Here is a 20,848-nt window from a genome sequence, read left to right as displayed (position 1 = left end):
CCCAAGGACACACCCAAGGACACATCCATGGACACATCCATGGACACATCCATGGACACACCCAAGGACACACCCAAAGACACATCCATGGACACATCCAAGGACACGTCCATGGACACATCCATGGACACATCCAAGGACACGTCCATGGACACATCCATGGACACATCCAAGGACACGTCCATGGACACATCCCAGGACACATCCCCAGCACTCGTTTCCGAGCCTTGCCGGAGCAGCATGGCCTGGCAGAGCCACCGAAGTCTTGAGGGACTGGAACTAGGACTGGGTCTGGGACTGGGACTGGGTCTGGAACTGGGCCTGAGACTGGGACTGAGACTGGGACTGGAACCATAACTGGGACTGGGACTGGGACTGGGACTGGGCCTGGACCTGGGACTGGGATTGGGTCTGGGACTGGGATTGGGACTGGGACTGGGACTGGGACTGGGACTGGGTCTGGGACTGGAACTGGGACTGGGACTGGGTCTGGAACTGGGACTGGCTCTGGGACTGGGACTGGGTGTGTAAATTCCCCCCAAACCTCGGGAAAGTCCAGGTTCCCAAGCAGGTTGTGGTGGGGAAGCGTTTCCAGGGATCTCCCACGCCTCCTTTATCCCGTTTTCCTCTTGGATTCCAAGGGTTTGCCTGGAATTGTGCCCCTGCCAATTGTTCCCATCACAGACCTGAGGATCTGATTGCATCGAAAGGCTCCCAGAACAGCTGCTCGTCCCTGGATCACTCACTCCCATTTCTCTGTGCTCCAGCTTGGAAATGTCCTTCCCGTCCGTTTTGCCAAAGGATTTGGCCTAAAATGGGACCTTTGCCCTCATCTCTGTCCCTCTCCAGGCCCAGTTTAGCTCCAGTTCCCTTTCTAGGCCCAGTTTAGCTCCAGTTCCCTCTCCAGGCCCAGTTTAGCTCCAGTTCCCCTTTCCAGGCCCAGTTTAGCCCCAGTTCCCTCTCCAGGCCCAGTTTGGAACCAGTCCCCTCTCCAGGCCAAGTTTAGTTCCAGTTCCCTCTCCAGGCCCAGTTTAGCTCCAGTTCCCTCTCCAGTCCCAGTTTAACTCCAGTTCCCTTTCCAGGCCCAGTTTAGCTCCAGTTCCCTCTCCAGGCCCAGTTTAACCCCAGTTCCCTTTCCAGGCCCAGTTTAGCTCCAACGCCCTCTCCAGGCCCAGTTTTAGACCCAGTCCCCTCTCCAGGCCCAGTTTAGATCCAGTTCCCTTTCCAGGCCCAGTTTTAGCTCCAGCTCCCTTCCTAGGCCCAGTTTAGCCCCAATTCCCTCTCCAGGCCTAGTTTAGCTCCAGTTCCCTTTCTAGGCCCAGTGTAGCCCCAGTTCCCTTTCCAGGCCCAGTTTAGAAACAGTTCCCTTTCCAGGCCCAGTTTAGTCCCAGTTCCCTCTCCAGGCCCAGTTTAGCCCCAGTTCTCCTTCCAGGCCCAGTTTAGCTCCAGTTCCCTTTCCTGGCCCAGTTTAGCTCCAGTTCCCCTTTCTAGGCCCAGTTTAGCCCCAGTTCCCTCTCCAGACTCAGTTTAGCTCCAGTTCCCTTTCCAGGCCCAGTTTAGTCCCAGTTCCCTCTCCAGGCCCAGTTTAGCCCCAGTTCTCCTTCCAGGCCCAGTTTAGCTCCAGTTCCCTTTCCTGGCCCAGTTTAGCTCCAGTTCCCCTTTCTAGGCCCAGTTTAGCTCCAGTTCCCTCTCCAGACTCAGTTTAGCTCCAGTTCCCCTTTCCAGGCCCAATTTAGCCCCAATTCCCTCTCCGGGCCCAGTTTAGCCCCAATTCCCTCTCCAGGCCCAGTTTAGCTCCAGTTCCCTTTCCAGGCCCAGTTCAGCCCCAGTTCCCTCTCCAGGCCCAGTTTAGCCCCAGTTCCCTCTCCAGGCCCAGTTTAGCCCCAGTTCCCCTTCCAGGCCCAGTTTAGCTCCAGTTCCCTTTCTAGGCCCAGTTTAGCTCCAGTTCCCCTTTCCAGGCCCAGTTTAGCCCCAATTCCCTCTCCAGGCCAAGTTTAGCCCCAGTTCCCTCTCCAGTCCCAGTTTAGCTCCAGTTCCCTCTCCAGGCCCAGTTTAGCCCCAGTTCTCCTTCCAGGCCCAGTTTAGCCCCAGTTCCCTCTCCAGGCCCAGTTTAGCCCCAATTCCCTCTCTAGGCCCAGTTTAACCCCAGTTCCCTCTCCAGGCCCAGTTTAGCTCCAGTTCCCTTTCTAGGCCCAGTTTAGCTCCAGTTCCCTCTCCAGGCCCAGTTTAGAACCAGTTCCCTTTCTAGGCCCAGTTTAGAACCAATCCCCTTTCCAGGCCCAGTTTAGCCCCAATTCCCTCTCCAGGCCCAGTTTAGCCCCAGTTCTCCTTCCAGGCCCAGTTTAGCCCCAGTTCCCTCTCCAGGCCCACTTTAGCCCCAGGTCCCTTTCTAGGCCCACTTTAGCCTCAGTTCCCTTTCTAGGCCCAGTTCAGCAGCGATTCCCTGTTCCCTCCTGCTGGAGGATGAAGGATTTTTCCCACACGAACATTCCTCGCGTCTCTCTGGACACAAAACATTTTCCCTTCGTTCATGGCCAAAGGACGGGTTTGGAGTGGGATGAAAGGAGCTGCTTTTCCCCCTTCCTTGTCTTCCCAAAGCTGTTCCTCAGGGAGCGGCGTCAGGGCCCATTTGGGGACGTTTGGCGACAGCTCCCGTCTCCCTCTCCAGCCCTTCCCCATCCCAGTTTTTGAACTGCTTCCCTTTGTTTTCCTCTCATCCAACTTTTTTGAGGAATCAAAGGACCCTCCCTGCCTCCAAACTTTGGGGTTGTGCCTTTATGCACAAAGTTGATTTCTCTGGAGTAAAAAGAGCATTTTTTCACACACAACCTCCAGTTTTCCACTCAAAAACCACTTTCCGGGGGGATCTGTCCCAGTGGGAGTTTGCTGCCAGCCCCACAGCTCCTGTGGCCACCAAATCCAGCAGTATTTTTGTAAAATTCTCCTTTTAATCAGATTTCTGAATGCAAATAAGAGTAGGAAGCTCCCGTTTCTCCCTCAGGCTGGGATAGCCCTGGAGAGGCTGATTTGGGACCACCTGGAATTGTCCCCTGTCACCTCACAGGCCAATGGGAACAAGCCCCACACGGCACCTCTGGGGTCATTAACGGGATTGACCCTCCCAGGCTTGATGGGGTTTTAATTAAAGGCTGTAAAATTTCATTGGAGCCTTGGAGGATCCGCCTTTGCTCCGGGAAGGATCTGTTGGAGTGGAAATTCCAGGGTGGATTTGGTTTGTGTGCTCCGGGTCAGAGTTCGGGAATCTGGGAGCTGCTCCCAAATCCTCACCTGGAGGCCAGAATGTTCCTTCACCGTAAATCCTCCCTTTATCCGTCCCATGAACACATCCAGGACATGGAACTGCAGCTCCTGCTCCTCTCCCACTTTTCCATGACCTCCAGCAGCCCAAGCAAAGCTGGAGATCCGGTGGAAGATCAATCCCAGCCTGGCAGAGCTCCCAGCTGTTTGTTTTATTGGGAATTTAACAGATAAATAACAAAAAGCCTCATTAAAGAAAAATCCATTTTCCCCATTACTGCTCACTGAGCAAACCGAAATCAGGAGTGAAATTGGCAGCTCCCGAGGAATCCGTGTGGAAATAGGGATGGAAACAGGGATGGAAACAGGGAATGTTCCTGTGGTGCCTCCACCTGGAATGACCAAACAGCAGCTGGAGCTCACCTGGGGCTGCAGGAGCTGGGAGGTCACTGGGCACCCCTCGCTCCCGTGGCTGCTCCAGAGGGACAAATCCTGGAGACTTCCTGGGATGCTGCAGCTGCTGGAGCAGGATTGGGCTCCAGGAATTCCTGCAGTGCCTCCCTGGGGAGGGAGGGGTGGCTGTGGGTGCTCCCAAGGGAATCACCAGGACAGGGAGAGCCAAGGACCAACGGGGGTGCTTTGTTTTGTTATTGCAGAGGTTGAAATCCTGGAATGGTTTGGGTTAAAATCCTGGAATGGGTTGGGTTAAAATCCTGGAATGGGTTGGGTTAAAATCCTGGAATGGGTTGGGTTGGAAGGACCTCAAATCCCATCCAATCCCACCCCTGCCCTGGCAGGGACACCTCCCACTGTCCCAGGCTGCTCCCAGCCCCAATGTCCAGCCTGGCCTTGGACACTTCCAGGGATCCAGGGGCAGCCCCAGCTGCTCTGGGAATTCCATCCCAGCCCGTCCCCACCCTCCCAGGGAACAATTCCTTCCCAAATCCCACCTAAATCCCTCCAGCTGTTTCTCACATGGCTGAATCCCAACTTTATCTGCCTCATTTTCCGTGAGCAAAACCATTCCCGAGCTCTCCCCCTATGGAATGGGAATTACGGAATCCTCTAAAGAGACAAGAGATTTAAAACTGGGGGAACCCAACTGAGGCACGAAGGAGAAAATTCCAAAGAGCTCAAACATCGCCTTGGCAGGGGCTGCCTTCTTCATTCCCGGCTCCCAAAAATCATCTTCCACCTGGAAAAGCCAAGCAAAGTCTCACCAGGGAATCCAAAGCCTAACTCAGACCCAGGGAATGGACACGGCCCCGAGGCTTGGACAGCGCTCCCAGGCCAGGGTGGGATTGTTGGGGTGTCTGGGCAGGGCCAGGATTGGGAATGGTTGATCCCTGTGGATCCCTCCCAGCTCAGGACAGGGCCAGGACTGGGAATGGCTGATCCCTGTGGATCCCTCCCAGCTCAGGACAGGGCCAGGACTGGGAATGGCTGATCCCTGTGGATCCCTCTCAGCTCAAGGCAGAGCCAGGATCAGGAATGGTTGATCCCTGTGGATCCCTCTCAGCTCAGGGCAGGGCCAGGATCAGGAAAGGTTGATCCCTGTGGATCCCTCTCAGCTCAGGGCAGGGCCAGGATCAGGAATGGTTGATCCCTGTGGATCCCTCTCAGCTCAGGGCAGGGCCAGGATCAGGAATGGTTGATCCCTGTGGATCCCTCCCAGCTCAGGACGTTCCCTGATCCCGTTCTCGGCCACGCTCGGTGCAGCTCATCCCTCAGCTTTTGTGGGAAGCACGGATCCGTGTCGGAGTTTGCCATGGTCACTCTGACACCAGCCAGACATCCCGAGGGCTCCACAAAGATTTCCAGGTGTTTTGGGATGGATCTGCCCTCGGAGAAGGGTCCCCATGGATCATCCCCAGCTGTCCCCCTTGGGGTGTTGTGCCCCCCAGCCCCCCGTGCTGAACGTGTTCGTTCCTGATCGTTCCCTCATCCCAGGGTTTATCTGCACATCCCCACGTGGGGCACAAATCCCGCAGTGCCAGCACGGATGGAAGGGACCTTAAAGCCCCTCTGGTGCCATGGGCAGGGACAGCTTCCCCTGTCCCGGGGTGCTCCAGCCCGGCCTTTGGGACATCCCAGCACAGGACAAACAACGTTCCCTCCCCTTCCAGCCGGGCCGTGACCCCACTCTTCCCAGAGCCATCCCTGAATCCCTGCAGTGACATTCCCCAAGGATTTGCACCCGGCCCAGACGAGCCCTCGGCTAAAACCAGGATCTGTGAACATCTCCAGCCCCTAATTCAGCAATTCCATCCAAAATGCAATTAGGTTTGTCCAGCCCGATTTATTCCCAATAAACCCGAGCTCCGCTCTGCTCCTGCTGTTCAGAGCTGTCAATACTTGCCCAGCAAATTCACTGGGATCTGAAGGAAGATTCCCAGGAAGTCTCATCCATAATCCAGGAGTGGATCAGCGAGCAGTGCCGGTGCTCACAGGGAATTCATCCAGCCTCCAATCCCTGCCTCTCCCTCCAGCCCCCTGGGAATGCCGGCAGGGAGGCTCTGGCTCAGTCCCCAAGCCAAGAAGGGATGGAAAATCATGGGAAAATGGGATATCCTGAGGCGGGAGTGCCCCACGAGGGTCAGCCAGTGCACAGACAGCCCAGCATTCCCAGCAGGAGTGTTGTCCCAGCGGTCCTTGGGGTGGGCTGGGACCATTCCCGGGAATCCCGAGGCCAGAGGCACCTCAGGGCGATGTCCCCGTGTCCCTCTGTCCCCGTGTCCTCCTGTCCTTCTGTCCCCGTATCCCTCTGTCCCTCTGTCCCCGTGTCCTCCTGTCCCTCTGTCCCTCTGTCCCCCTGTCCCTCTGTCCCCGTGTCCCTCTGTCCCTCTGTCCCCGTGTCCCTCTGTCCCCGTGTCCCCCTGTCCCTCTGTCCCCCCTGTCCCTCTGTCCCCGTGTCCCTCTGTCCCCGTGTCCCCCTGTCCCTCTGTCCCCCCTGTCCCTCTGTCCCCGTGTCCTCCTGTCCCTCTGTCCCTCTGTCCCCCTGTCCCTCTGTCCCCGTGTCCTCCTGTCCCTCTGTCCCTCTGTCCCCCTGTCCCTCTGTCCCTCTGTCCCCGTGTCCTCCTGTCCCTCTGTCCCCCTGTCCCTCTGTCCCTCTGTCCCTCTGTCCCTCTGTCCCTCTGTCCCTCTGTCCCCGTGTCCCTCTGTCCCCCTGTCCCCCCTGTCCCTCTGTCCCTCTGTCCCCCTGTCCCTCTGTCCCCTGTCCCTCTGTCCCTCTGTCCCCCTGTCGCTCTGTCCCTCTGTCCCTCTGTCCCCTCTGTCCCCCTGTCCCTCTGTCCCCCTGTCGCTCTGTCCCTCTGTCCCTCTGTCCCCTCTGTCCCCCTGTCGCTCTGTCCCTCTGTCCCCGTGTCCTCCTGTCCCTCTGTCCCCTGTCCCTCTGTCCCTCTGTCCCCGTGTCCCTCTGTCCCCCTGTCCCCCCTGTCCCTCTGTCCCTCTGTCCCCCTGTCCCTCTGTCCCCTGTCCCTCTGTCCCTCTGTCCCCCTGTCGCTCTGTCCCTCTGTCCCTCTGTCCCCTCTGTCCCCCTGTCCCTCTGTCCCTCTGTCCCCCTGTCCCTCTGTCCCTCTGTCCCTCTGTCCCTCTGTCCCTCTGTCCCCCCTGTCCCCGCGGTCCACGGGAAGAGGAGCAGAGGGAGATCGTTCCCTGCCGCCGCCCCGGCCCCGCCTGTCCCCGGGGGCTCTCTTGGGGACATCCCGAGCCGCCCTCTCACCTCGGCCGTGTCCCGCTCCGGGATCCCCGGTCCCGCGAGGGTCAGGAGCGTTCCCACTCCTCTCCCTGCTGGATCCCTCCCCTTCGATCCCGGCGTTTCCCGGGGGGGTCAGTAACACCTCCACGGGATTCTGGAAGATCCGGGGACCCCAAACAGCCCCGAGCGCTCTGGGGAGAGATCCCAATTTCCTCTGGGTCTGTGCCTGTTTCCCATCCCGCATCCCGCACTGGATCTTATCCCACATCCTGCGTTTCCAGGTTTTCTCCTGCACATCCAGAACTTCCAGGTCCCTCCCCACCACGGATTCTCCCGGAGCCCCTCCTGCAGCAGCAGCAGCAGCAGCTTCCCGGCTCCTCCGGAGATCGATTTCCCGGGAATTCCGCGCCGCGGGTGGCTCCGAGGCTCCTGTCCCTGCAAACCACGGACGCGACACCAGGCAGCTGCCCCGTCACCTCCGCACGGGAGCAGCTCCGGGGATGGCTGGAAATAGAAATCAAGGCAAGGGAGCGCTAAAAATTAAGGTTTTGATGGGAATTTGGCATTTCAGCAGGAGGAAAACGTGGACTGAGACAGATAAAAATAGGACTAAAAATAAAAATTACAATAAAATAAAAATAAAAATAAAAACAAAAAATAAAAATAATATTTTGAATAAAAATAAAAACTAAAATAAAAATAAAAATAAAAATAAAAATTAAAATTAAAATATAAAATTAACATTAACATTAACATTAAAATCCAATAACAAATCCAGGAGAAGGTCCTGGTTTTTTGGAAGTTATTTTATTTCTTTTTTCCAGACCAAAGCCCACATTTCCTGGAGAAACCCTCCAGCTCCAGCCTGGTGCTGGTCAGAGGCTCCAGACATTCCAGCCCAGGATGGGAGCAGGGACAGGAGGAGAGGGAACGGCCTCAGGCTGGGCCAGGGGAGGCTCAGGGTGGACATCAGCAGGAATTTCCCCATGGAAAGGGTGCTCAGGCCTTGGCAGGGGCTGCCCAGGGAGGTTTGGAGTCCCTGGAGGTGTCCAGGGAAGGGCTGGAGGTGGCTCTGAGTGCTCTGGGCTGGGGACAGGGCGGGCATCGGGCACAGGGTGGGCTCGGTGACCTTGGAGGGTTTTCCAAGCTCAGAGATCCTGGGATTCCATGAGCTGTCTGTAAATGGAGCAAAATTCACACTTTTTGAGGATCTGCCCCAAAACTCCCCCCCAGCTGTTCCACAGCCGCTTCCCCACCCCCTGGAGCTGCCGCTGGAAGATCTGATCCCTCTCCCCTGTCCCCTCTTCCCTGTCCCTGTTCCCTGTCCCCTATTCCCTATTCCCTGACCCCCATTCCCTATTCCCTGTCCCTATTCCCTGTCCCCTGTCCCCTATTCCCTTTGCCTGTCCCTATTCTCTGTCCCCTGTCCCCGTTCCCTATTCCCTGTCCTCTATTCCCTGTTCCTGTTCCCGGTCCCCTATTCCCCTATTCCCTGTCCCTATTCCCTGTTCCCTATTCCCCTTTCCCTGTTCCCCTGTTCCCTGTCCCCTATTCCCATTCCCTATTCCCTTTCCCTGTTCCCCCATTCCCTTTCCCTGTCCCCTATTCCCTTTCCCTGTTCCCCTATTCCCATTCCCCTATTCCCATTCCCTATTCCCTTTCCCTGTTCCCCTATTCCCTTTCCCTGTTCCCCTATTCCCATTCCCTCTCCCTATTCCCCTTTCCCTGTTCCCTGTCCCCGCTCTCCCCCTCCCATCCCTCCCCACTCCGATGAATTTAAGCAGCATTTCTATCCCGAAGCCCACGTTTACTGTTTCTAATGGAGTTCCAATTACGAGCTGGGAAAGCCGCTGGAATTGAGCCTGTCTCCAGAATTTATGGGCAGCGCAATCCCAACCCAACGGATCCCTCTCGGGAAGAACGGGAGCGTTTGTCTCCGGAGCTCCGGCAGCAATTCCTGCTGCTAATGGAGTCTGTGCTCCAAGGGAAATGATCCCGCCCAGGACAGCAGCGTCCCGGGGCATCCCGAGGGCTGGAGCAGAAGGCAACAGGCTGCGAAAAGCTCTGGGATACACCAGGATTGGAGGGGAGGAGGAGCAGGGACATCCCACCAGGAGAATGGGGAAATTCCCTGTCCCTCCCGTGCTGACAGAGCCCTCCTCCTCCCGTGTGTGCAGGGAACAGCTGAATTTAGGGATTACTTCATGCCCCTGTGCCATCCCGGTTTTCTCCAGGCGGTTTCTCCAGGAGGAACCAGCCCAGCAGGGACTCGGGCACGGGGCCTTGTGGCTTTTAGGACACTCGAAATTCAGATCCCACCCAGCTGCCCCTTCCCGGCTGGATGAGCCCAGGTCTCGCAGCTCCTCCTGCAGAGTCCCAGGACAGGAATTCCAGGCCAGCAGATCTCAGGCACATTTTGGGAGTAGAAACCTTGTCCTGGTGTGTTCTGGCACAAACCAATCCATGGAATTCCTCTGAGCATTCCCAGGTTGAAGAGAGTCCTGAATCATCCCAGAATTCTGGAATGGTTTGGAAAGGACCTCAAAGCCCACCCCGTGCCACCTCTGCCCTGGGCAGGGACACCTCCCACTGCCCCAGGCTGCTCCAAACTCTGCCCAACCCTGAACAATTCCAGGGATCCAGGGGCAGCCCCAGCTGCTCTGGGCACCCTGTGCCACCCTCCCAGCCAGGAATTCCTTCCCCAAATCCCATCTCAACCCTCTGTGTCTCAATTTGAAGGGTGTAATTTGTATTAAAAATCCATTTTTGGCCCAGTAGGGCCCACGAGGAGCGAGATTCCCAAACAAACTCTCCCCACTCTCCTCCAGTCTCTCCCTCCAGGGCTGTGCCAGGCTGTGAGGAGCAGCAGTCCTGGGACATCATCTCCATCTCTGTGACCTTGATTTTGCGTGACAAGCTGCACATTAATTAATTAATTACTTAAAGAACAGCCCCAGCGTTTCCTGGGAAAGGCCATTGCTTTAATCCTGACAGGCAATTACAGCAGCAGCGATGATAAATCTCCCCGAGCGCTGTTTGTCTTCAGGAGAGGCTTTTGTCCCAGAGGTTTTCAGGCTGGAGGGAGCTGGGAATGTGTCCGGGATGAAGGAAGGCTCAGGACCACCCGGAATGGGACTCTCTGATCCAGCCCCATCCCTGCCTTTCTCCCGATCCGTGCGAGGAATGCTCTGCTGAAGGAAGCGGGAGGGATGGGAACAGGCAAATAAAATCCACCGGAGGAATTCCCAGCAGCAGGACAGACCTCTGGAAGTCGTTGCCGTCGTCTGTCCCCTGGCAGGATCTGAGGAGGGATCTCCCTTTTACGGGGATAATGGCAAAATCCAGATTTACAGGGAAGAGGGAAAAAGAAAACCGAGATATTCTGTGAGGAGTGGAAATCGCAGCCTGGTTCCTCCTGCACTGCTCTGCTCAGCCCCTTCAAATATCCCACAGGAATTCCAGCTGCTCCCGGTGTCCTCCGGAGGGAGAGGAAACCTCCAGCTCACTCCAGACTTGCTCCAGTCACCACCAAAGTCTTGGACAAGGCAGGAATTTGGGGCTCTCTTTATCCAGCCAAGAACTCCACAAAGCTGGAGGATGTCCACCAGCCCAGCAGGATCTCCACCAGCTGTGGATGGGCTCCAGGCCCTGCTGTCCTTGCCTCCCACATCCCACGGGATCCCAAAATCCCAGGTGATTTTTTAAGCTGCCATGGCCAAGTCCTTCCTCGCTTATCCCATCCCCTGCCCAGCGCTGAGAGGGGATTCACTCCAGGAGGTGACAAATCCAAGTCACCAAAGCCCAGGAACAGCCAGGAAAGGGCTTTGGCTCCGAGCTGGCCTGGGAAGAGCAGCTCCGATGGGTCCAGGTGGGCTCCTGGTGAGGAGCCAGAGCAGCCCCAAGACACAGAAAACATGGAAGGGCCCAGTTAAAGGCTCCCTGGCATCTTCTGAGGAATATTTACCTGCCCCATCCCTGGCAGGGCCCAGGGCCAGGCTGGACGGGACTTGGAGCACCCTGGGACAGTGGGAGGTGTCCCTGGGGGTGGCTCTGGATGGGCTTTAAGTTCCCTTCCAACCCAAACCATTCCATGGCTCCAGAACTTGTTGAGCCCCTTCCTGAAAAATATGAAATCCATGGAGAGCCAATTCCCTCTCGATTTCTCTTCCATTTTGCAATGATCACACAGCAGAAAATGGGACCATCCCTCCATGTGCTGCTCCAGGGAGCTTCCCTGTGCCAGGACTCGCCGGAATTCCAAGCCCACGGGAAGAGCCCACCGCGTATCCAGCCAGGAGGTGCCGCAGGATGGAGCGGGAGCCGGTGGGATGCAGGAACAGCCCCTGGCAAACAGCAGCCCAGGAGACGACGCCATCCCGATGTTGCTCCCATTCCCGACCTTTCGGCTCCGAGCATTCCCTGCCTGGCAGTCGGGATGAGCCAGAGCAGCCGGGACATGCGGAGGAGTCATTAGCGGGGCAATTAGCGCTCATTAACAGCAATCAATCAGAGCTGAAGGACACCAAAGCCAGGTCTCCCGCGGCGGGAGGTGACAGCGGGGACACCCCGCCGTGGGGCCAGCCCTGGTTTTTCCAATTTAAAACTGGGATTAAACACCGGGATAGAGGAGCCGGCGATCAGCCCGTGCCAGAGCCCCGAGAGCTGCGGGCAGTGCTGGCGCAGGGATCAGCATCCAGCAGCTTCCCAGCTCCATCTGCGCTGGCGGGAGGGTTTATCTGATCCCGGGAAAAGCGGGATTCGGCTGCGGGAAAAGCCAGCTTTTGCAGGCTGACAGCGCATGGAATCGCAGAGTGTGGAGTGGTTTGCTTGGAAGGGTCCCTAAGGAACACCCAGGTCCATGGGCAGGGAACTTCCAGGGATCCAGGGAGATCCAGGCTGGTGGAGGGGGCTCAGATCCTTCAGAGACCCTTCCCGGAGCTGTGGCTCAGCCCCGCTGGGGATTCCTGCAGCTCCATTCCCGTGGAGTGCTTTTCCCTGGTTACAAATCCTGGATGCTGATTCCTGCTGGATGCTGATTCCTGCTGGATCCCGATTCCTGCTGGATCCCGAGCTCCCCATCCATCCCCTCCACGTGCTCCGTGGCAGTGCAGGATCCCTCCCTTTTCTCGCCATAATTTCCAGACACAGCACTGAGACGTCCCAGGAAAATCCCAAATTCCCTGCAAACCAGCGGGAGGGGTCCCACACGGTCCAGCTGAGCCCATCCCGACGCTCCCCTGGGGCCGCCGTGTCCTGCCCTTGGATATTGTCCCACCCCCGGCTGTGCCGAGGGAAGGATCCCTGGATATTTTCCTGAGCCAAAATCCCCCTGGAGCCACTTCAGCGCTCTGGGAACAGAAACAAAGGATAAATCCAAGTTCTGAACCCTCTCAGTCCCTCCCTGCCCCGAGCACAGCGACGAGGGATGAGGTGCCACCATCCAGGGTGACATCCCTGCGAAACCCAACCGAGGCTGAGCCAGGCACGAGCCACCAGCCCTGGCCACCCCTGCCCTGGGCCTTGGTCCTCAGCCTGGGCGACCACACCAAGATTTGAGGCTTCCAGGGGTTTTTGGCGGCCGCTTCACTCGGGGCGTCCATGCCGAGGGGGAGGGGACAGCAGCGCTCCCGTGCAGGGACATTCCAGGGGTGACAGCGCTGGAGCCTGGAGCTGGGGAGACAATGCCATGGAAACACGGGAACGGGAGCAGCGGAGCAGCCCCTGGGGAGAGGTGGAGGGAGCAGAGAGGGGCAGAAGAACGGGGGAGATGCTCCAACCTTGGCCAGGCGGGAGGAGGAGGGAGGAAAACCGGGAGGAGAGGAAGCAGAGGAGATGGGAGGCAGAGGGACACGGGGCCACCGGCAGCTCCTGCGTGACCTCATGGCCGGGAAAGCCACCAGTGGCCGTCCCTTAAGGAGGTGACGTCCCCACGCTCATCTCCTGCAGAGCACATCCCACCAGCCGGCAGCGTGCCCGGGGAAGGATGGATTGAGGTCCAGGAGGATCAGCCTTGTCCCTGCTGCGAGGACAATCACACCAGGCAGGGACATCCCATGGATTTGAAGTCTCCTGGTCCCCACCTTTCTCCTCATCCCGGGGATGTTCAACCTCGAGACCTTCCCGGCACCACTCCCGTAAATCCTGTGGGAACGAAGCGGCTCCCAAAGCATCCGGGCTCCGCAGGAAATCCCAACTCTTCCTTCAGATGTGCTGAACCTCCCCCTGCTGGAATCACCTCATTCCTCCCCCCGTTCCCTCCCTCCTTGCTCCTTATCCCTCTGGATGTTCAGCTCTCCCAGGGATGCACCCACCGGAATAAAAACACTTCCCAGTCTTCTGTTCGAGGAGCTGAACAGAACAAACTCTTTCTTCCCCCATCAGATCGTTTCTCCTTTCCCCTCATCCCTAAAAAGAGAAAATAAAGGGATTTATTCTCCTTTCCAAACACTGATCCTTCCGAGGTGGTTTTTTCTCCTCACCTGCACCAAAATTGCTCCCACAGATGTTTGAGGGCTCGGAGAAGCAACAATTCCATCATTTAGGCATTGAAGGACTTCAAATCCCTCAATTATCCCCAATTCCAAGTGGATTGAAGGAGCCAGGGAGCAGCACCTCCATAACAATCAACACAAAAGCAGCTTCCAAGTGTCTCTTTCATGTGGTTTCATCCATGATCGTGGCAGGGAGATAAATTCCCGAATTTATTTCCTCTAATCCAGGCAGGCAGCAATTGATGGGTTTTTAGGAGGGTGAAAACGGCTGTGGGATGTTCCAATGTTTATGGGCCGCTAAATTTGATTTATAGGGAATTATCAGCGCTGCCACTGGGAAGGGTCCAGGGAGCTTAATATGATTTGCATTGATGGGATTAACATCAATTAACAGCTGCCAGGTTCGTGGAGCGCAGCCCAGGCCTGATTCCCACTGGATCCAACCCCTGATTCCCACCTGCTCCAGCTGCTGATTCCCACTGGATCCAATCCCTGATTCCCAATGGATCCAAGCCCTGATTCCCACTGGATCCAACCCCTGATTCCCACCTGCTCCAGCTGCTGATTCCCACTGGATCCAATCCCTGATTCCCACTGGATCCAACCCCTGATTCCCATCGGCTCCAGCCCCTGATTCCCACTGGCTCCAGCTCCTGATTCCCACTGGATCCCACCCCTGATTCCCACTGGCTCCAGCTCCTGATTCCCACTGGATCCCACCCCTGATTCCCACCGGCTCCAGCCCTGGCAGGTGAAGGGGATTTTGCTCTGCAGCTGTCTGACCTCAAACCCCACAAATCCTGAGGGGTTTCGTTGTTTTTTCCGGCCCCAGCCCCAGAAATCGCAGCTCTGCCCGTGCTCCCTGCACTGAAGGGGCCGTAATTCCAGGGAAGGGCCCGGGATGGGCACGGATTCCATGGGGTGGGGCAGGAGCAGTCTCGGGATGTGCCCGCTCCGCTCCCAGGCCGGAGGAAGGGGCAGGAGGGACTCGGCGGCTCCCGATGCCCGCGGTGCTCAGTGCCCTCCGGTGCCCGAACTGACGGAGGGGCTGAGCCCGGGATGCGTCTCCTCGGTGGTTTTGGGAAGAGGGAGGAAGTTTTTCCATTGGGATCAACCCCCTCAGCGTGATCCTGAACCCCCCGAAGGGATAAAACCCCACAAAAGTTGGGTTTAATGCTCCAAACCCCGGGAGCGCTGGGCACGAGGGGTCCCGCGTGGCTTGGGGTGACTCCCGGTGACAGTCGGGGCGTGGGAGGAAGCAGCGGGGCTGGAATTGATGCCAGGGATGTGCCAGGAGACGCAGCTTTCCTGGCAGGGTGGGTGCAGCTTCCCGGCACGGGGGATCCAGGATTTGGGGCAGGAGATTTCAGGTTCTGCTGCTGCTGCTTTTCCTTTCAAAACCTCCTGGCTCGGCTGGAAAATCCATCCCAGTTCTGCTCCAGGGCACCAAACGTCACCCGGCCTTTGTCCCCTGACCCAGGGGATGGAGGGGACAGGGAGGGGCTGTCCCCAGGGAACGCAGCCCATCCCGAGCCCAGCACACGCGGATGGAGCTTGGGAGGCTCCCGGTGCCAAGGACAGCCCTGTGGGGAGAGGACGAACTCAAAGGGGTTCAGGAGAGGAATTCCCAACGTCCCTTTGGCTCTTCCTGACAGGAAAACCTTCCCTGCCCAGGGGAATCATTTCAAACCGGAGCTCTCAGGGTGATAACGCAAAGTTTTATCACGTGCCTGATGCGAGAGCCGCGTCCCATCTTGGACCAGCTGCAGCTGGGATAGGCTGGGATAGACTGGGATAGACTGGGATGGGCAAAGGCTCGTGGCTGGATGGAGATTGTGCAGCAGCCAGGCTGGGGATGGATGAAAAGCAGGGAATTCCCTCGTTCTCCCAGATGAGGAGCGCAGCTGCTCAGGGGATGGCAGTGATGTGCTCTGAGCTTGGAATCTGCTCCACCCCACCGGGAGCATGGAATGGGTTGGGCTGGGAGAGCTTAAATCCCACCCAGTGCCAGCCCCACCCCTGGCAGGGACACCTCCCACTGCCCCAGGCTGCTCCCAGCCCCAATGTCCAGCCTGGCCTTGGGCACTGCCAGGGATCCAGGGGCAGCCCCAGCTGCTCTGGGCACCCTGTGCCAGGGCCTGCCCACCCTCCCAGGGAACAATTCCTGCCCAATATCCCATCCAGCCCTGCCCTCTGGCACTGGGATCCATTCCCTGTGTCCTGTCCCTCCATCCCCTGTCCCCAGTCCCTCTGCAGGTTTCAGCTCAAGCTGTGGAGCCCTGAAATGTCAATGGGCACCACAAAGCCACTTGTCCCACTGGGAGGGGACATCGTCCCTGGAGGTGTCACCCCTCCCGAAGGGAAATCCAGGGCTTTGTCCGTGGATTCACGGAGCTGTCCTGGAAGCACCGGGGTGACGGGTGGCCAAGATCTCAGTGTGGAATGTCCCTCCCACCCAAACTTCTCCACTGCTCAGGACCCAGAGCCATCCCCAGCCCATTATCCCCCAAAACCTACTTCTAGTGCTTTCCTGGGAGCCACGGGATCCTGGGAAGGGGCTTAACTCACGGAGAGACATCCAAGGCGTCCATCCATCGCGTCCATCCATCCTGCTGCTCCAAGAAATAAAGCCTGACACGGAATCTGCAAGGCCCAGGCTGTGCTGGTGGCTCCGTGTGGCTCCCTCAATCCTCCCTGTGGAGCACAGCTTGGTTTGGAATCTCTGCAGCTGCCCGGGCTCCGGGCCTTTCCTCGGCAGGATCAAACAATCCTGATCCTGCTGCTTTCCTCCTCCACCACCTGGGAGAGTTTTCCAGCCCTAGGAGGGTTTTTGTGGAATATCCCCAAGTGGCCACGGGCACGGATTTGGAATGACCTCAGAAAGGGAGATTTAAATGAAAATGATGCCCAGGATGCTCCCGGTTTCCCATCCGGAGGGGAAGAGTGCCTGGTCCCTGCAGACAGCCAGGAACAAGCACCGACAGGGAAGCACTGAGCCTCACCTGCGCTGATTAACAGGGTCTGGTTAATTGATTTCAATCACAGAGCAGGCAGCAGAGTAAGCGCCACAGAAAGGATCCTTTAATCAGCAGCCTCGGGGTTTGCCCTGAGCTGGCACCTGCTGGGACGCTGGAAACGTTCCCCATCTCCAGAGGAATTCCAGCAAAGCCGTTCATTGCTGGCGTCTCCACATCCTGGGAAACGCCCCGGGAGGAGGAGAGTGGCACCAGCACCTGAGGAAGGGGAGAGGATGGAGCTGGGAGCTGCAGGGAGGGAAAACGGGAAGGAGGCTTTTCCCAAAGTGCCTGATGCCCCCTGGAAGGGCAGTGGGGCACGGAGGTGCCGCGGGCCACACAGCAGCTGCAAATCCTGCTGAGGACCAGGGCGACTCCCAGAGGGGTTTTCCTGACGGGAAAATGGAGCTGTGGCTCTTGGGGAATTTTTGCCCCAGGCACGGGAATCTCCTGTTGCAGCAGCACTTTGGGATGGAGCATCTCCCAGTCCAGCAGGGAGGGGGAAAACTCAGGAGAGGGGGAAAGAAGCAACGTCCTGAAGGTCGCTCAGCAGAAAGGGATGGGAGGAGGCCCCGGGGTGTCCCCAAGCCCTGGGACTCTCCATGGGCTCAGGGAAGACAACAGCAATGACAATAGAGCTGGAAAGGCAACAAAACCCTAATCCTAATCACAATCCCTGCCTGGTTTCCCTGGAATCTCATCCCTTCTGCATCCCAGGATGGCTGGGACCTGCCTGGAGAGAAATCGGGCTCAGCTCCAGCCTTGTCCAGTTTATTTTGCTTTGGAAGCGCTGCTTCCATTTCAGGAAAAGCAAAAATTCTACAAGGAGAGGCTTCCCTGGTTCAGGGCTTTTTCCTACCTAGGAGTGGGAAAAGGAGCTCTGGATCCTGGAGAATGGTTTTCCTGTGGGGAAGGGAAGCAGCGCCCAGCACAGCCCTCTCTGAAGGAAGCAGGAAAATCATCTCAGTGAGCGAAGAGCAGAGCCCTGTGTCTCCCCCAGGGAACAAACCCTTGTCCCCACGGAGCCACCAGGAATGAGACTGGGACAAACCCCACTGAGGACGTGAGCCCCGTAAGGAGAAAGGAGCCTTTTCCAAGCTTGAATCCACAGGAATTCTGCTCAGGGGAAGGTCCTCGGTGACACCCACGGTGTGAGGAGGCTCAGCTGCCACCCGCAGCTGAGCTTTGCCTGGGGTGCTGTGGTGAAGCCACCGGAGGGGAACGTCATCGTCCCTTTTCCTGCCCATCCCGATGCCTTCACCGGACAGACAGGGACTATACAGGACACAGACTGCCCCAAAATCCTGGAAACCTCCCCAGAACCCCCATGGGAAAATCTGCTGGGATGAGAGACAGCAGCTACACCTGCAGTGAGGGTGTGATGCCAGCCCGGGGATGGACTCAGCAGCTGAGGAATTCCCGGATACGGAGTGGGCCCTGAGCATCTCTGAGTGTCCAGAAATTCCAGCCTTTCCCGGGATTTCATTGAGGGTTACCAGCGGCTCAAATCGCCTCGGGACGGGTTTTTGCTGCCTTTATTGAGGTGTCAGCGCTTCCGAAGGGTTTCAGTGATGGTTCCAGCCCGCTGTGGGAGCGCCCAGGTGCGGCTGCAGAGCCGGAGGGTTTGCAAACACACCCCTAAACCCTCATTCCATGCGGGCCCGGAGCGTTCCCCGCCAGGACTGAGGAATTTAAGGGGAATTTGGGGGATTTCGGGGCTTTCGCGCCGTCCCGAGCGCGGAGCGCGGTCCTGCAGCGCCCCCTGGCGGCCGCGCCGCGGGACAGCCGCGACCCCCGGGACAGCCGGGGCTAACGGGGTTAACAGGGCTAACGGGACAGCCGGGGCTAACGGGACAGCCGGGGCTAACGGGGCCAACGGGACAGCCGGGGCCAACGGGACAGCCGGGACCAACGGGACAGCCGGGGCTAACGGGACAGCCGGGGCTAACGGGGCCAACGGGACAGCCGGGGCCAACGGGACAGCCGGGACCAACGGGACAGCCGGGGCTAACGGGGCCAACGGGACAGCCGGGGCCAACGGGACAGCCGGGGCCAACGGGACAGCCGGGGCTAACGGGGCTAACGGGACAGCCGGGGCCAACGGGACAGCCGGGGCCAACGGGACAGCCGGGGCTAACGGGACAGCCGGGGCCAACGGGGCTAACGGGACAGCCGGGGCTAACGGGACAGCCGGGGCCAACGGGACAGCCGGGGCTAACGGGGCCAACGGGACAGCCGGGGCCAACGGGACAGCCGGGGCTAACGGGGCTAACGGGACAGCCGGGGCTAACGGGGCTAATGGGACAGCCGGGGCCAACGGGACAGCCGGGGCTAACGGGGCCAACGGGACAGCCGGGGCTAACGGGACAGCCGGGGCTAGCCGGGCTAACGGGACAGCCGGGGCTAACGGGGCTAACGGGACAGCCGGGGCTAACGGGACAGCCGGGGCTAACAGGGCTAACGGGACAGCCGGGGCTAGCCGGGCTAACGGGACAGCCGGGGCTAACGGGACAGCCGGGGCTAGCCGGGCTAACGGGACAGCCGGGGCTAACGGGACAGCCGGGGCTAACGGGACAGCCGGGGCTAACGGGGCTAATGGGACAGCCGGGGCTAACGGGACAGCCGGGGCTAACAGGGCTAACGGGACAGCCGGGGCTAACAGGGCTAATGGGACAGCCGGGGCTAACGGGACAGCCGGGGCTAACGGGGCCAACGGGACAGCCGGGGCCAACGCGGCGAACGGGACAGCCGGGGCTAACGCGGCGAACGGGACAGCCGGGGCTAGCCGGGCTAACGGGACAGCCGGGGCTAACAGGGCTAACGGGACAGCCGGGGCCAACGGGACAGCCGGGGCTAGCGGGACAGCCGGGGCTAACAGGGCTAACGGGACAGCCGGGGCCAACGGGACAGCCGGGGCTAGCGGGACAGCCGGGGCTAACGGGGCCAACGGGACAGCCGGGGCTAACGGGACAGCCGGGGCTAACGGGACAGCCGGGGCCAACGGGACAGCCGGGGCTAACAGGGCTAACGGGACAGCCGGGGCCAACGGGACAGCCGGGGCTAACGGGACAGCCGGGGCTAACAGGGCTAACGGGACAGCCGGGGCCAACGGGACCAACGGGACCCCCGAGAGCCCCGCGATCACCGAGACTCCAGGGTCCCCCGGATCCTCGCCACCCCCAGGACCACTGAGACCTCTGGGAGCCCCGGGATTCCCAGGACTACCGGGACTCCCGAGACTCCCGCAGCCGCCGCGAGCCCGCAGCCGCACCCACCCGTGTCTGTGACCCACACCCGAGGGTGCCCATCCCCCCGTGCCCCACACCCGCACACGCGTGTGTGCAAACACTTGAGGAGTGAACCCACGAGCCCTCACCCCAGCAGGTGTGCAAACACCCCCGCACACCCGAGGCACTCGCACGTGTCAGTGCACACGCACACGCCTCCGCACAGGGGCACACCTGCACACACACACCCACAGAGCCCTGTGAACACACACTGTGCACACACCCGCACACACCCACACCCACACACCCCGCACACACACACACACACCCCGCACACACCCACACACACACACCCCGCACACACACACACGGTGCACACACCGTGCAAACACACACCCCGTGCACACAGCCACGCACACACACCCCCCCCACACACACACCGTGCACACGCACACACAGCCACACACACACCCCGTGCACACGCACACCCCGTGCACACGCACACCGTGCACACGCACCCCGTGCACACACACACCCCGTGCACACGCACACCCCGTGCACACGCACACCGTGCACACACACACCCCGTGCACACGCACACCCCGTGCACACGCACCCCGTGCACACGCACACCCCGTGCACACGCACACCGTGCACACGCACACACACACCCCGTGCACACGCACCCCGTGCACACGCACACCCCGTGCACACACACCCCGTGCACACGCACACCGTGCACACGCACACACACACCCCGCGGACACACACCCCGTGCACACGCACACCCCGTGCACACGCACCCCGTGCACACACACACCCCGTGCACACACACCCCGTGCACACGCACCCCGTGCACACGCACACCCGCACAGGTGTCCACACACCCGCGTTCACGCGCACGCCCTTGCACACGCACCTGCACGTTACCCACGTCACCTACATCACACACGTTGACGTCACCCACGCCTACGTCACGCGCGCGCGCTGGGGGCGGAGCCTCTGCTGGGCTGGGCGGAGCTCCCGGGTGTGCGCGCGGCGGGGGGCGGGGCCCTTCGGGGGCGGGGCTGTGCCGGGGGCGGGGCCGTGTCCGGGGGGCGGGGCCGTGTCCGGGGGGCGGGGCTGTGTCCGGGGGGCGGGGCCGTGTCCGGGGGGCGGGGC

The 20,848-nt window shown here is 59.4% G+C and overlaps 2 protein-coding genes across 2 annotated transcripts; one reads left to right on the top strand and one right to left on the bottom strand.

Annotated features, from left to right (window-relative positions):
• Positions 1–8,004: 8,004 nt before the first annotated feature.
• Positions 8,005–16,041, bottom strand: LOC116455827 (translation initiation factor IF-2-like). The gene is made up of 3 exons (XM_032134110.1): positions 16,015–16,041; positions 13,267–14,837; positions 8,005–8,131 (listed from the first exon to the last, which is right to left on the bottom strand). Exons 1-2 carry the CDS (start codon positions 16,039–16,041, stop codon positions 13,830–13,832), a joined length of 1,035 nt encoding a protein of 344 aa, XP_031990001.1. The 3' UTR covers positions 8,005–8,131; positions 13,267–13,829.
• Positions 16,042–18,031: 1,990 nt separating this feature from the next.
• On the top strand, positions 18,032–19,652 carry LOC116455826 (collagen alpha-2(VIII) chain-like). Its single transcript, XM_032134109.1, has 2 exons — positions 18,032–18,061; positions 18,318–19,652. Exons 1-2 carry the CDS (start codon positions 18,032–18,034, stop codon positions 19,650–19,652), a joined length of 1,365 nt encoding a protein of 454 aa, XP_031990000.1.
• The last annotated feature ends 1,196 nt before the right edge of the window (positions 19,653–20,848 follow it).

The sequence above is a fragment of the Corvus moneduloides genome, chromosome 26 (assembly GCF_009650955.1).
Source record: "Corvus moneduloides isolate bCorMon1 chromosome 26, bCorMon1.pri, whole genome shotgun sequence".
Taxonomy (NCBI): Eukaryota; Metazoa; Chordata; class Aves; order Passeriformes; family Corvidae; genus Corvus; species Corvus moneduloides.
This window is presented reverse-complemented; position numbering and strand designations above follow the sequence as displayed.